Source organism: Lolium rigidum, chromosome 4 (assembly GCF_022539505.1).
Source record: "Lolium rigidum isolate FL_2022 chromosome 4, APGP_CSIRO_Lrig_0.1, whole genome shotgun sequence".
Lineage (NCBI taxonomy): Eukaryota > Viridiplantae > Streptophyta > Magnoliopsida > Poales > Poaceae > Lolium > Lolium rigidum.
The window spans coordinates 102,231,330-102,248,161 of record NC_061511.1 but is presented as its reverse complement, the minus strand read 5'-3'; the positions used below and the strand labels follow the sequence as shown (position 1 = coordinate 102,248,161).

The 16,832-nt window shown below is 41.0% G+C and overlaps 1 protein-coding gene across 1 annotated transcript; it reads left to right on the top strand.

Moving 5' to 3' along the window:
- The first annotated feature begins 3,476 nt into the window (after nt 1–3,476).
- Nucleotides 3,477–8,621, top strand: LOC124650083 (zinc finger protein-like 1 homolog). Its single transcript, XM_047189644.1, has 9 exons — nt 3,477–3,602; nt 3,900–3,980; nt 5,746–5,863; nt 5,968–6,062; nt 6,159–6,230; nt 6,435–6,764; nt 6,850–6,958; nt 7,391–7,565; nt 8,197–8,621. The coding sequence occupies exons 1-9, from the start codon at nt 3,579–3,581 to the stop codon at nt 8,282–8,284; spliced, it is 1,092 nt and encodes a 363-aa protein (XP_047045600.1). The 5' UTR covers nt 3,477–3,578; the 3' UTR covers nt 8,285–8,621.
- Nucleotides 8,622–16,832: the final 8,211 nt, after the last annotated feature.

Genomic DNA, 16,832 nt, shown 5'->3' with positions numbered 1-16,832 from the left:
AAGCTTCGTGGAAAAATAGGCCCCTGGGCGTTGATTTCGTCTAATTTCGAGAATATTTCCTTACTAGGATTTCTGAAACCAAAAACAGCAGAAAACATCAACTGGCTCTTCGGCATCTCGTCAATACGTTAGTGCCGGAAAATGCATAATAATTACATATAATGTGTATAAAACATGTGAGTATCATCATAAAAGTAGCATGGAACATAAGAAATTATAGATACGTTTGGGACGTATCAGTCGTGGTGCTCAAAACGCTTTTGGAGCTCCGTCTCTAGGCTGCACAGGATGGCACACTGAACTTGAGAGTACCGAATCACCCGAGTCTCGTAAACATTCTTTTCATCCTCGGATACCGCGGAGGTGGTGGGGAACCTAGCGGTGCTTCGAGCACAAAGTGCAGATTTCCACCATTGAGGAAAATCCTCACATGACGGAACCAGTCGGTGAAGTTGCTACCATTGCTTTTAAGTTTTTCTTTCTCTAGGAACTGGTTAAAATTGATGGAGGGGGGACGCCATGATCTACAACATATTTGCAAAGAGTTTAGACTACGTTTATGATAAATTGAGTTCAATTTTAATTCTTAAATTAACTAGGTGAACTCCCACTCAAAACAACATCCCTCGCATTGTCTTAGTGATCACACGAACCAAATCCACCACACCAATTCCGATCATCACGAGAAAAGATGTAGCTTCAAAGGCGAACACTCAAAGTGTTCATCATATCAATTATATGACTCATGCTCTACCTTTCGGTATCCCGTGTTCCGAGACCATGTCTGTACATGCTAGGCTCGTCAAGGCAACCTTAGTATCCGCGTGTGCAAAGCGGCTTGCACCCGTTGTATGCACATGTAGAATTTATCACACCCGATCATCACGTGATGCTTCGAAACGAAAAGTCTTAGCAACGGTGCATACTAAGGATGAACACTTTATTATCTTGATATTTAGTGAGAGGGATCATCTTATAATGCTACCGTCGCGATCTAAGCAATACAAGATGCATAAAAGGATTAACATCACATGCAATTCATATGTGATATGATATGGCCCTTTTGTCTTTCTGCCTTTGATCTTCATCTCCAAAGCATGGACATGATCTCCATCATCAAAGGGCATGATCTCCATCATCGCCGGCGTAGCGTCAAGGTCAATGGCACCGTCTTCATGGTTGTTCTCCCATGTAGCAACTATTACAACTACTTTGAAATAATACTTCAACATGAAATTTAAATACAACCATAAGGCTTCGCCGGTTGCCACAATACAATAATGATCATCTCATACATATTCATCATCACATCATGGTCATATCACATCACCAAACCCCGCAAAAACAAGTTAGACGCCTCTAATTTGGTTTGCATATTTTACGTGGTTTAGGGTTTTCGAGTAAGATCCAATCTACCTACGAACATGAACCACAACGGTGATACTAGTGTTGTCAATAGAAAGAGTAGATTTAATCTTCACTATGGTGGGAGAGACCAGACACCCGTAAAGCCACTTATGCAATACTAGTTGCATGTCGAGCGTGGAGCAAATCTCATGAACGCGGTCATGTAAAGTTAGCCCGAGCCGCTTCATCCCACCATCCCGCAAGATGCAAAGTACACCAACTAAAGACAACAAAAGCATCAACGCCCACAAACCATTGTGTTCTACTCGTGCAACCAATCTATGCATAGACACGACTCTGATACCACTGATGGGATTCGTAGCATAGAAAACAAAAAATTTCCTACCACAAGAACGAAAACCAAGCCAAGATGCAATCTAGAAGATGGGAGCAACGAGAAGATCATGAGACTAAACCTCGAAGGTTTCCAAAGCCTACGAGATTAGATCTCGTTGTTGCAGAAGATGATCACTTGCCGCTTTCAAAAGCGCGTAGAAGATCTTGTCAGTGGCATGGTCAGCCTCGCTGTTGGAATGTAGCGACGTGCTTCGTCATGATGAGATTCTTCTGCCATGTTGCGTGATTACTAGGATGTGACCTGAGTGTGGAATTTTGGGGCTGACATATGACCGTGGGCCCTATGTCGGACCCCTATGCCGGTTCCGACATGTTATGTCGGTCTTCAATCCTTAGCACCTTTCATGCCAACCGAGTCAGGCCGAGCTCAGATCTACTTGCCCTAGCGTACCGACATAATGCCTAACCCGGTCAACATGACTTCACCTGCAAAACAAAGTTACCCGACCTATCCCTGTAAGTCGGTCCCATAGAGTTAATATGACTGTTTAGGCCACCACCTTAGCCTACCGCGGTCATCCCCCGACAACTGCATTAGATAGTGTGTTAGGTTGGATCAGTGCATGTTAGCAGATATACATGTGAAACATATTCCTAGTAGCTCAGTTGGAAGATGTGCATTGCGAGGTGTTGAACTGACGCGTAAAGCGGACATCTCAGTGTGAGAAGCATGGCCTCTTGCATGCAAGCTGAGTATTGCAAAAGCCTATTAGATGTTGTATGTATTCGAGTCTTCTGCTAGGTTATGTGAAGGTGCTTCCAATGGTGATGGCTAGCAACAAAGCTCTAAAGCCTAGTAGAGCCAAGTAGCGTTGATGTTGGAGCAGAGGCGATGGGCGAGCTTCAACTGGGATCACTCGCTTTAATTTTTAAATTTTTAATTTATTGTCCGTGAGGCATATTCTTCTCTTTCATTGTAATGCACGAATATTTATTTTCTCTATCTTTTGTAAAAGTAACATCTATAATATCTAATAGAATAGTGTTGGAACCACCCTGACGTATGTATAAACACTCAGCTGGCACACAAACAAAACTACGCTCAAATGGAGAGACCGAAGGCACATATGTAGGAGCAGCAGGTTCGTCCACACTCCCACCTGTACAGTATGAAAAACGCATGCAAGCGCATGCATCCATGCCACAAATACCCCTGTTAGCATCGGCCACCCCAACTAGCGCGCCATGTACATCGACCGCGTGTCACCACAACTATCGCCCCCACCGACCAGCTCTCTACGCTAAGCGCTCACCGGTCACCGCACTTCTTCAGTTGTGCACGCAACACAAAAACGTCACACACACAATCGCACGAATGATACTCTGAACACATATACAAAACACAAAGAAGAGGCACGGAAGCACGCCTGGCAGCCAACGCAGCGAAGCGCGCTGTCCATCTAGTATAATTTTAAAATGTATGCATTAGCGTTGATTTGATACATTTTTCATACACGTAGTTAAAAATATTACTTCCTCCGGTTCATATTAATTGACTCTAATATGGATGTATCTAGATACATTTTAGTTTTAGATGCATTCATTTTGAAGTCAATTAATATGAATCGGAGGGAGTACTATAATTTTGATTTTAACAAATAAATATAGGTAAATTATTTTTTAGAATCGAGGGAGCCGAATTGAATTTCCGGGGAGTAAAGGTAGTACTAACATGTTTGCATAACCCCACGACGCTTGCTGTTTTAGAAAAAAAGACTACACTTCATTCTGTCTCTGCGAGATCTGCCGTGCTTCTCCCCTCGCTCCCCGTCCCGACAACCGATCCTTCTCCCCACCGATCCGGCTCCTCGGCGATGGTCGTCTGCAGATGCCGCAAGGTAATTAATTCATCATCTCTCCACCTATCCGGCGATACCCCCCCCCCCCCCTGCCGTGTCTCGCGTGTTCTTTCTGCTGCGTATGGGCGTGTGATGGTGGATTTTGGATCTGGGCGGGGCGAGTACGCGGTGGCGGGTTTGTTGATGGCTAAGTCTGGATCCGACAGGACTCCGCGAATGCCGCGGATTCGAAATCCTAGTTTGGTCTTCTTGGATTTGTTGCTGGTTTGTAGAGATTTGCCGTTGCTGCCTGAATTTTTGTTGATAGGGCGTGCGCTGCTTGCTTTGTATTTTCAGGCGACGAGAGTTTATTGCTTCGTCCACCAGGTTCCCGTCTGCGGCGAGTGCATCTGCTTCCCGGAGCATCAGTTGTGCGTGGTGAGCTTCTCGACTTGATCCTCATCCTAATTGGCTCAGGCAAAGAGCATACTGACAGAAAGTAGAGAACAGTAGTTGATATACTATTACTTTGTGATTGCTCAATGTGATGCATCCTGTTTACTGATTAGTCCATCACAAGTTTGCCTCTACATGTTAGCTTAATTGTATGTTGACATATTGTTTTTGTTATAAGTTGTACAACATTATGCTTACTGGACCTTGGTTAGGTGATACAACATTTATGCTTGCTGGATCTCAGTGTCCATTAATATATGCAAGCTTACTACGGGCCGCCCCAGCTTGTTCTTTGCTCCCTAGAACGCATAATCTGGTAAAGACATTGCTGAAATACATGTACAAAACCGATCTTTTGTGACAAGATGTTGTGGATACAGTGGATTCATTAGTGGTTCTGGGATGAATTCAATATACTGGAGAGGTATTTAATTATATGGGATTAGTTGCGTGCAGAGTAGGGACACAATTAACAGGAGATGAACTAGAATAGTGTTAACGGTGGTAGCCGCTCTGCTGCCAGTACATCATAGTTTCTCCACTCGAAAGGTTCAGTTGTGGAGGCGGCTTGAGTCCTCCCATACCTAAGTACATTGGTGCCACAGGTTCCATGCTTCCCTTCTAGGAGGGAGTGACTCTAGGAGAAGTCACTGCCGTTTAAGTGACTTGCCTGGCTGTAAGCAGCGATTCTATAAGAGTAGCATGGTGATAAAGTAGACTGGGAGGGACTCAACTAGGGATTTTGGTCGTGATTTTTTTATGGGTTGCAGCACGGACGCACCTTCAAAATTGAGGACGTCGTGTGAAGGATACGTCGACAGGCAAGGGGGGGTTGGGTAGCGCTAGGTGTGCAAAATCACGAGGACTCCCTGCTGTACTTCATCGGGCGTACAGTTGGCTACGATTTCTAGGATTGACGCTGATGCTAAAAAGGAACCTCCAATTTGTAAATATAAGATTGTACTACATATGCTTAGAAATGTGCAAGTAATATTGCCTTGGGATGTGAAATGTAGTCGTTCACAGTATCATAGAAGATGGATGCCATTGTGAGTGCTCAGTAACAAATATCTGTTACATTTTTGTATCCTTGGAGCTACATATAGAGTATCATAATTTTTCGTCAGATATGTAGTGGCATCAGCACCTTTAATGACTTCGCTGATGTCCCAGTCTGTTTTTAGGAACCCATTCCCCATATTTTCTTTTATTGTGAGTTCTTCTCAAATGCAATATTTAATATCTATTTATTAAGAATGGGAGAATCTCAGTCTTATCTGGTACTTTCCTGCATGGCCTGGAGCATAACATAGAAATTCTACAAAACTAATTGTAGCCATGCTGAAGCCATCGATATATATGGGACATCCATTTTTCGATCTTATATAGTTTGGCTCAAAAGGGCAGCCCTACAGTTTCCACCTCCATTCTGCTTACTCAAACTTTTGGGATTCCTTACTGTTGCTTAGTCCTATTGTTGTGCCTGCGCTGTAATAAATTTGGACATCAACTATGTGCACAATGATCATATCTCTTCTCTGTTTTGTTTATTTTACATGAAGAGAAAGTTAATAATCAGACGTAACAATTCTGTTGGCTTTTTGTTGACAAATTAGTATCCTTACAAATTTGTTAAAGTAATCATATTGTATTAATTTTACAAAACTGTATCCATACAAATTTGTTAAAGTAATCATATTGTGTTAATTTTTACAAAATTGTTATTCTCATTTTACCTATTTTGTAGGTAAAAAACTATGCTGAATGGGTTGTTAATTCTGATTATGACTGGCCACAACACTGCTCTTTTTGTAATTCGGTTCTTGAAGCTGGAAATGAAGAAACTACACGATTGGGTTGCCTCCGTATGTACTGCTTCCAATAGAATGTTTTGAATCGTTCATCTCCTGGAGCCAACTTTATTAAATATAAATATAATAATGTATATTTTCTTCTTGACATCCTTTAGATGTGATGCACACAAAATGCTTGATATCACATGTCCAAAGTTTTCCAACCCAAACAGCACCAGCAGGATTTGTCTGCCCCTCATGTTCCATACCTGTAAGTTAATCTCTGTCTGGCTCCATATGCTATATCACTCTGAGGCTCCAACAGTTCTTTGACCTAATATTATGATACACATAATTTTCCCGAAAGATATGGCCTCCTTTGAGTATTAAAGATACTGGATCTCGCCTTCACACTAAGCTGAAGGAAGTAGTAGCCAAGGTTAGTCCTTCAAATCTGTTCCTGCTTGCAAGATTAAAAGCACTGATATTCCTTCACCAATCTGCCTCTGTTTGTATTTTCTTTGCTATAAATACTTAATTGGTGCAGTATTACACATTACCTATGTACTACTGCTAATTGTATTTACTGGAAGATTGTTTTTGAACATTTTGACAAAGTTGCACTTGTCCTAACATATTGCAGACTGGATTGGAGAAGAATGTATTTGGAAATCATTTTGTGACTGCATCTAAAGCTGATGTCGGCACCCCCCCTGCATTTGCTTCAGATCCCCTTAAGCGTCTATCTGGTTCTAGTGAATCTAATGGTGCAAACACAGTCAACTCTTCGAAAGATGCTACTTTATCATCAGTGGTACTCTCCAATGAGGATAAGCGTCCTGCTGGGATGTACTCCTCTGGGACTCCTAGTCACGTGGAACCAGAAATAGTTGAGATAGATGGACCTAGTCTCATAACAACCCAGCTCCCAGAACAGGAGTCAAATTTCATCAGAAGTCCAAGCCCGCACGGGGTAAGTACATGGTGGGGCTTGGTTTGTCTTCTCTTCAGCTTTTCTCCACACACAGGTTTAGTAATCCTATTCCTTCATTATGTAGCCTGGTGCCACGACAAGGAAAGGTGCTAACTATGTTGAGAGACAAAGTTCAGAGATGTCCTATTACGCTGATGATGAAGATGCAAACCGCAAAAAGTATACTAAAAGGGGTAAGCCGTAAGCATCAGTTACCAAAGAACTATGTTTCTACATTTATCTTTATGTCAGGTCCATGGTTTCTTGAGTTGCACTGAGCTTTTGTGTTTAGATGATTTGAATTAAAAAGAATCAAGAGCCCATTTCTGTCTCCACAATTTAATTACCAAACAATAGTCATGTTGCCAGTCACCTTCGAAATGATCACAATCATATTTTATTGCATCTTGATGTGTTAACCTGGTTTTCTATCCACCCTTCTTTCAAAATGCACCTCTATTCCTGGGGTTATGATGCATCTAACATAATATATACATGTGAATCCTGGAATGGAATGTGTAAGAGTAATTAGTTTGGTTTATAACTAGTCAAATTCGAGGTGGAACATTTGCTTGAATGGATGGTAGTGCTTGGTTGCTTGCTTCTTACGTAGCTTCAGTTAACAGGTACATTCCGTCACAAATTTGTAAGGATGCTACTACCTTTCTGGTCTAGTGCACTGCCAACATTACCAGTCACAGCACCCTCTAAAAAAGAGAATGATGCTCCAGAAGGCCGCTCACGACATCAGAGATCATCACGAATCGATCCCACAAAGATCTTGCTTGCAATGGCAATCATGTAAGGTTTCTGCCATGCAATTGTTCTTTGCATACTACTGTTCTCCTGGAATGAATACTTTATTTCTTTAGCAGTAACGTTCAAGATGAATATTCATTTGATAATCGCTGAAGGTGTACTAGTGAATTATTTCTGCCTAACATTTGCGCGATAATTCATTTACATCTAACATGAAATGTACATGTGACATATAATGCCAGCTCGGAACAGACTGGTCTTCCAAGTTTTATTAGCTTTCCCCTTTAAAGCCTCCAATTCAGCGTTTGAGTAATTTGGACATGTAGCAGAATTTGTTTTTTGAGTTCTGGACTACTAGCAAGGTAGCTAACTTTGCAATTTGATTTTGTTGCACCTTTAGGAGTGGTCATCAGTGATATCCATTTCAGTACTCTCGACTTGTATAAATAATAAATAGAAACTCTCAGGTTCATTCAATCTATTCAGCTTTGATCTGTAACATACTAATTACTAAACAATTTTGTTTAGAATGAACAAACAATCTCTTAGATGTGAGCTCTGCAAAGCTAATGGTTTTTGTGGAATCTCCTATGTATTTCAACTAGTTTCTGTTAGAAATGAAGTTCTTATTACTCTTGATAAGTGAATAAGAACTTCACCTATGTTAATGCAGGGCATGTATAGCAACCATGGGAATTCTCTACTACCGTTTGTCACAGCGCAGTCTTTCTGATAACTTTGCGGATGATGAGGCTCAGTAGTGCTGTTTGTTTCTGGTACTGCCTTGCTGCTGTTCAAGGGTTTTGCCCTCCCTGTATTATTCTCTTTTTCTTATTTCCGGCTTTCTGGGTGGTTGCCTGGTTGGGGCCTTTGGGGGTGGGAAGCTGGGGGTAGTTGTTAGTCACATAAGAGTTATAGTAGATTCTTTTTTATATGCTGATTCATACTCATGTTTTGTAACTATGATGTTATAGTGTTATCTGTTATCTTACACCTGATGGGAAATCACACCTTTAGAATTGCTAGAGGTGTTACTTTGGTCGACCCAATTTACAGCTATGTAATTTTTCTAGTTTATAATAGATTATATATTATTCATGTGTTGAGGCACGCAGGCTAGCAATAGGAGTTTTTGATCACGATTGGTGAACACAGACGGTGTGTTGATTCATTCCAGCAACTATAAAAGTGCATTACCGCAGCGTTAAATGATAGGACAACAAAATTTAATTTTGCAAACTTATATTACCCGTAACTAGTTCTAAAACATGAATGCATGTTGCAAATCAATATAATAGAATTTGACAGTTCATGTAAATTTACCCCTAACGTATATTTATCATAACACCATCTTCTAATTTTACTCATAAACTAAGTCAATTGAAATGCCTTCTTGGTACTTTAGATGCTATGTGTTCATTTCCTTCTAAAACAAACTCCTATATTTTTCCTGATTTTTATTTGCTTGAGAAGGTTCATAAAATATCAAATCAATAAACAATGATTTTTTTCCTTCCGATGATTATTAGTACTCCCTCCGGTTTAGTTTATAAGACACACACGTAGATTAAGTAAAACTTTGACCATTAATTTAGTCAACAAAATATGAATTATACGTCACAAAAATTATACCGTTAGAAACTTCTCTTGAATATGAATCCAACGGTATAACTTTTGTGTCATATATCTTATATTTTATTGATAAAATATATAGTCAAAAAATTTCTTATACGACGTGCACACCTTATAAACTGAACCAAAGGGAGTAGTTTAGTCTAATAATTAATGAGGTAATAACGCTAGGAGTACATGAACTTGTCCCACCTGTGTAAATTGGTGCATCAACTTGAAAACCGGTTTAGTTAGATACATAAACTTGTTCCGCACTCGGTGGAGAACAGTCAAAATCAACCTACTTGGCAGGCCAGGTCGACAAGTACAATCACACGGAGGATAAGTACAGTCACACGGAGCATGCGTGAGGTTGGATCAGTTCTAAAACTTTGCATTTAGGAACAACAGTTGGATTGAAAGAAATAAAACAATTTGATGGAAAATATAGGACAAACAACATTTGGATGAAATCCCTATGAAATTATGGCAAGCATGAACAATTGACGAGAAATATATTATAGTATCGTATGATAATTGTCAACATTCACCACCATATTCTTACAAAAGGGAATAACAGTTGCATTCCGACACAAAATAAAAAAGTTGCATTGAACTAGTACTCCCTCCGTTCCTTTCTATAATGCCTATTGTTTTTTCACTTTTGTTTCAGAACATAAGAGTAAAGCTATGTTTTTTTTGCAAAGAATCCCTTCCACCGACAGAAAATCTGGAAACGAATCTGTTCCCGTCCAGTAAATCTGGAAACCAATCTGTTCCCTTTCAAAAAATGTGGAAACCAATCTGAGTATGAAAAGAATAGCGGGAGAGAGGGAGTACATGACGTGACGCGATCGGTTATGGAAACAAGATTATTTTGAGATCTGATTTCAGTTTCCTATTTTGTTTCTAAGATCGTTAGGGGGTTTGTGTCAAAAAAATAGCTTGCGCTAATTTCCGTGCCAAAATACAATAGGCACTATAGAAAGGAACGGAAGGAGTATATCTCTAGAACCTAGTAGGTGCATTTTGTGTGGACACAATTTCATGAGGATTTTGATCGTGTGCACCATCCTCACCAAATAGAATGTGATATGCACCCCCATGTCCAATATTGTACCCTTCACGAGATCTTGTTGTTCCCCGCCCATGCTAGTACCAGCACAAGAAGTGCCCCCTTACTCTTGTTGCTCCTCTGCCCTTGCCAGTTGGTTCTTGATCAGTAACAACTCTGATAGAGCAAAGATGTCCGATCTTTCGATGAGGTGAAGATAAATCAATTTGTTGATGAAGTTCGTGCTTGATGATCCGATTACACGTGCAAAGCTCGTGCGACAATGCAATCGCTAGGACAATCTCCGGGAGTTATTAATCTTGCGGGTGCACGATCAACATGTCCAGCGAGGGTCTTAATTCCTACACGAAATCGAGAACAAGTAAGAACTAATAATGCAATCAAGATATTGCGGATGAAGATAAACTTTATTGAAAATGTGGGATTCTGAGTAGTCGGTCTTCTTTCGGGCGTTGGCCTAAAAAAGGTACACAAAGTTGTAGCAGTTGGTTAACTTTTAATCTAATCAAAATCCAAGTCTAAAAGTGACGGCTATGGGGGTATTTAAGGAGGAAAATGTGGGGGTTTCGGCCAGCTATAGGTATGGTGGCCGAACCAAACTCTGGAAAGACCTTTTATCCTCAAATGGAGACTCTAAAAGGTGGTTGACTTAATTCCTACGGAAATGACATGGGCCTGGCCCAAAAATAAAGGTGACTCGCAACACCATATTAAGCTATGGACGAAATTTAGGAAGTATAATCTTGTATATTTTGTCCAAGTCTTCAATCATCATTATGATGGCTTCAAAGTTCTGAAATTTTCACTTGTGGTGTCCTCTTCAATCTTCACATGCTTGCTACCATCACCATGTATGATCATGCTCCAATGCTTGTCCCTCTCGTCCATGTTAGGCACATCATTCCTAAGAGTAACAAACACATCTGATTTAGACAACATCATATTCTCATGTATATATGTGAGGAATATTTTCTAGAAACAAAAGTACCTGATAGTTAAGCTGTTTGGCACGAGCTCGAGTGATAGGTCCTTGTATTTGTGTAGATGTAGGTACATCAATTGTATCAATAAATGGGATGTCATCATCAAACTCATCTTGCTGTTGTTGATCCTCTCGCCCCCACCGGTTACTCTTCCTCTCCCTCCGGTCGGTTTCTTTAGTGCTCCTTTCTCTTCCTATGTTAGCTCGTTGACTTTGCTAGGTGGAATGTGCTCTCTATTCTCGACCACAAAGTGAGATTCTTCTGGTAGTGACCCTTTGGTATCCTAGATGCTCTTTCCTATGCACACACAATTTTGCATGGGTTATTGTGATAGGAAAGTTTGCATAAGAAAATGAGACAACACGGTAGGTGGTTTTCTCACTTCATGCACATGAAAACTCACTGCAAGGATGGTTGGATCATCAAATTCTTCTTGCCCTACACCTTCAGGCTGACTTGTACGTGCAATATGATTTTTGTGTCCATTCTTGTTGTGATCTGCAGATTTGCAGATTGAACAGTGCACTGTCACACCATGCTTCGGTAGTTTTCCACTCACTAGGATCTTTCTTCCTGTTCCTTTTTTGGCCTCCCAATGGCCTTTGTGTACAATGGTGGATGCACAACAATGTCACTCATCTTATCCAAATGCTCTTTGCTTCTCGGAGGCACATCATAAGATCCATAGGCTTTCAAATATGTCTCAACTGTGTAGCAAGAGTGGACAAGATCCTCTAGATCTAGCCTATCATCTCTGCAACAAGCAAGGGCATATGGGACAAGAATATGGAGAAGATGAAGATAGACAGTTCATCTGCATTTGATTGGGTTGAAGAGTTAGCACCAAACACTTGGGTGAAGGCATTCTTTAGTGATTTCCCAAAGTGTGATCTACTCCTAAATAACCATTGTGAGGTGTGCTGGCGTGTAGTTGACGTGGGAGTTAGAAATTTCTGTGGTGTAACTTTTCTTCAGTTCCCCGGCAACGGCGCCAGAAAACAGTCTTGATGCGCGTAGATGACACGTCCGTTGGGAACCCCAAGAGGAAGGTGTGATGCGCACAGCAGCAAGTTTTCCCTCAGTAAGAAACCAAGGTTATCGAACTAGTAGGAGCCAAGAAGCACGTTGAAGGTTGATGGCGGCGGGATGTAGTGCGGCGCAACACCAGGGATTCCGGCGCCAACGTGGAACCTGCACAACACAACCAAATTACTTTGCCCCAACGAAACAGTGGGGTTTTCAATCTCAACGGCTTGCTGTAACAAAGGATTAGATGTATAGTGTGGATGATGATTGTTTGCAGAAAACAGTAGAACAAGTATTGCAGTAGATTGTATTCGATGTAAAAGAATGGACCGGGGTCCACAGTTCACTAGAGGTGTCTCTCCCATAAGATAAATAGCATGTTGGGTGAACAAATTACGGTTGGGCAATTGACAAATAGAGAGGGCATGACCATGCACATACATGATATGATGAGTATAGTGAGATTTAATTGGGCATTACGACAAAGTACATAGACCGCTATCCAGACATGCATCTATGCCTAAAAAGTCCACCTTCGGGATATCATCCGAACCCCTTCCGATATTAAGTTGCAAACAACGGACAATTGCATTAAGTATGGTGCGTAATGTAATCAATAACTACATCCTCGGACATAGCATCAATGTTTTATCCCTAGTGGCAACAGACACATCCACAACCTTAGAACTTTCACGTCACTTGTCCCGCATTTAATGGAGGCATGAACCCACTATCGAGCATAAATACTCCCTCTTGGAGTTAAGAGTAAAAACTTGGCCGAGCCTCTACTAATAACGGAGAGCATGCAAGATCATAAACAACACATAGGTAATAGATTGATAATCAACATAACATAGTATTCTCTATCCGTCGGATCCCAACAAACACAACATATAGCATTACAGATAGATGATCTTGATCATGTTAGGCAGCTCACAAGATCCGACAATGAAGCACAGAGAAGACGACCATCTAGCTACTGCTATGGACCCATAGTCCAGGGGTGAACTACTCACTCATCACTCCGGAGACGACCATGGCGGTGAAGAGTCCTCCGGGAGATGATTCTCCTCTCCGGCAGGGTGCCGGAGGCGATCTCCTGAATCCCCCGAGATGGGATTGGCGGCGGCGGCGTCTGCGGAAGGTTTTCCGTATCGTGGCTCTCGGTGCGGGGGTTTCGCGACGAAGACTATATGTAGGCGGAAGGGCAGGTAAAGGGGCGTCACGAGGGGCCCACACAACAGGCCGGCGCGGCCAAGGCTTGGGCCGCGCCGCCCTAGTGTGGCGCCACCTCGTGGCCCCACTTCGTAAGTCCTCCGGTCTTCTGGAAGCTTCGTGGAAAAATAGGCCCACGGGCGTTGATTTCGTCCAATTCCGAGAATATTTCCTTACTAGGATTTCTGAAACCAAAAACAGCGAGAAAACAGACAAGCGGCTCTTCGGCATCTCGTTAATAGGTTAGTGCCGGAAAATGCATAAATATGACATAAAGTATGCATAAAACATGTAGATATCATCAACAATGTGGCATGAAACATAAGAAATTATCGATACGTCGGAGACGTATCAAGGTGTTCAATAGGTATGTCATATATACACGTCCTAGACCATAAAGGTCATATATGTTCGTCCTCAACCATAAAGGCCATATATGCCCGTTCTTGATCATACATATCAATTTTTTTATAAATGCTTTGTTTACATGATTTGGTAGAACACATTTGTTTACATGAATTGTTTGCCTTTGCAGTTACATACTAGATGCTAGAGAGCTACCTATTATGTCCATGCTTCACAGGATAGTGTGCCAGATTATGGTCAGAATTTCTAGTAACAATAAAAAAGCCACAAAAGAATGGCATGGTAGAATTTGCCCCAAAATTTAAGAATAAGCTTGAAAAGAACATCGAATTTGCTCCTAGATATGGTGTAACATCTGCAGGTGGTGGCATTTATCAGCTTACTGCACCCGATGGCTTGCCGGTCATTGTGGATATGACTACAAATTCATGTGATTGTAGGAGGTGGCAGTTAAGTGGAATACCCTGTGGGCATGCCGGCACATTTGTTGATCTTGCTATAGCCCACAAATTTTATTCTTGAGTGTTTATCCCTTGTGCTTCTTGTGAAAATTCTGGTAAAGATGCCTTCCTAACCTTTGTTGCAAATGACTTCAAGCTCATTTTCTCATCATCTGAATTCATCTAATTTTGTGTGTGTCAGAAAAGGAGCGGTTAGTGCTTTCACATTCCATTGTCTTCTGCATTTGTTCAGTCCACAAAATTTCTTGATCACCATCTGATGCCCTAAAGAACCAATTACATTTTTTGCTTACCTAATTTTCCATCACAACATGCATTTAGAACTGATCCGGTGTTTCTTGTTTTTTACTATCTTCGCTCTGTATCCTGCTAGTGTAAGAAGCAAGAGCATTTCTCATTTCCTTCACATTAGAGAATTTCATCCCTAGCTTGAACACATGATTGTTCATGTCAAAATCCGGTTCAAACGTTTTGAATTTGTAGCCTATTCTATGTCCTGATTCGTTTGGCATGTCTAGCCGAGGATCATCTAGTGCATCAACTTCTTCTACTTCTTCTGCTACTGCTTCTTTCCCACCATCACCAACTTCATCTACATTATCGTTGTAAAGGTCATCATCACTCTTGTCAACCTCATAACCACTGTCATGAAAATCTGAGTCAGATTCTTCTCCATTATGATATTCTCTGTCGTCTGCGTTATATTCATCTTCTTCCTCTATTTTCGCTGCATTATAGCTTGTCCCTTCATCACAAGTGTACTTTCTTTTAGCTGCCCTTTGCCCTTTTCTAGGGCTTATAACTTTGGAGGCTCTATGTGACCATACATTAGTGCATCATCTTCATTCCGCCTGACCAACAAATTCACATGATCAACAAACACCTTCACTGCCTTGTTTGTAGCAGCTGCATTGATCATATCAATTTCTTTTTGCATCTCTCTTTACTGGTTTCAGTCCAACGCCTGTGCTAACCCCTGGAAGGCACCGGTACAATGTAGCACTTGTTCCCACTATATTGATTCCAAGCAAATCAAGGAAATCTGCCATCCACAACATTGACCATGTGTCGGCCACACAATGTCAAAGAAGTCAATTTTTATCATCAATATAAGTCCCGTTCTTCCCAACCACATAAGAAACCTTTGTTATGTAACTCCACAGTGAACAAGCCATCTACATGACCTACACTTTCATAAATGCTGAGTATAAATTCAGTATGAACTAACATATATTAAATTGTAATTGACTAAGATAAGTGACAAAAAATTCAGATAAAAGCAACATAAACTCAAACAACACAATTAAGTGACCTAAATAGGTGCCATGCTTGTTGGCCATCGGCAGGGATAACTAGATGGAAATCAAATAATTAAAATGAAAGTAAGCGACAAATACAGAGAACAAACCATCTCCAGGACCTACTTCTCTACATACTGTGCATTCCTTCTATATAGTGTAAGATGTACTTTAAGCACAATGTACACAATATGACCTCAAACTTCATGTTCTCTAGATGGTGTGCTTATGTTTACAAGATCAGTCCTCCATTAAAATGCCATGACATTTGTATCAATGTGCTTTACCCTGAGGTATTAAGAATATGCATGCGCCGAGAAAAATACTTTACGCACTCAGTTGTTGACTTAATCTACCGGCCACACTGAGAGTTGATATCCACGTTCACTGTCACACCAAACAAATCAGATTGAAGGGGAATAAAGAAAAGCGCCGTACTTCACTGAACGAAAGTTCAGTTATCTATCGGCCACAGCCAGTAAGCATACTACAACGCTAGGATACAAGTTACTGATCATGCAACTCATATAAATTTAGCTCCTTTTTGTCCTTTATCATGATACAAGTGACTAATCATTCCTCTACCAAGATCATATCACAACATTCAGCCCCTCCGATTCCCGTAAAATCCTACCACTATTGGCACTAGCGTAGCTATGCGTAGTTAAGGGGGGGCCACCGCCCCCCAGCTTTGGAAGATTCTCTAAAGAAAAAATTATTTTAGGGACTAAGATGTGAAAAAGTGGTGTCTTTTGCCCCCCAACATTCATCTGCGATATATTCATCTTCTTCCTCTATTTTTGCTGCATTATAGCTTGTCCATTCATCACACGTGTACTTTCTTTTAGCTGCCCTCTGCCCTTTTCTAGGGCTTATAACCTTTGGAGGATCTATGCGACCATACATTAGTGCATCATCTTCATTCTGCATGACCAACAAATTCACATGATCAGCAAACACCTTCACTGCATTGTTTGTAGCAGCTGCATTGACCATATGAAAAAAAATCTGCATCAATCTTTACTGGTTCTAGTCCAACAGTTGTGCTAATCCATGGAAGGCACCCGTACAATGTAGAACTTGTTCCCACTATATTAATTCCAATCAAATCAAGGAAATCTGCCATCCACAACATTGACCATGTGTCTACCACACAATGTCAAAGAAGTCAATTTTTATCATCAATACAAGTCATGTTCTCCCCAACCACATAAGAAACCTTTGTTATGTAACTCCACAGTGAACAAGCCATCTCCATGACCTACACTATCATA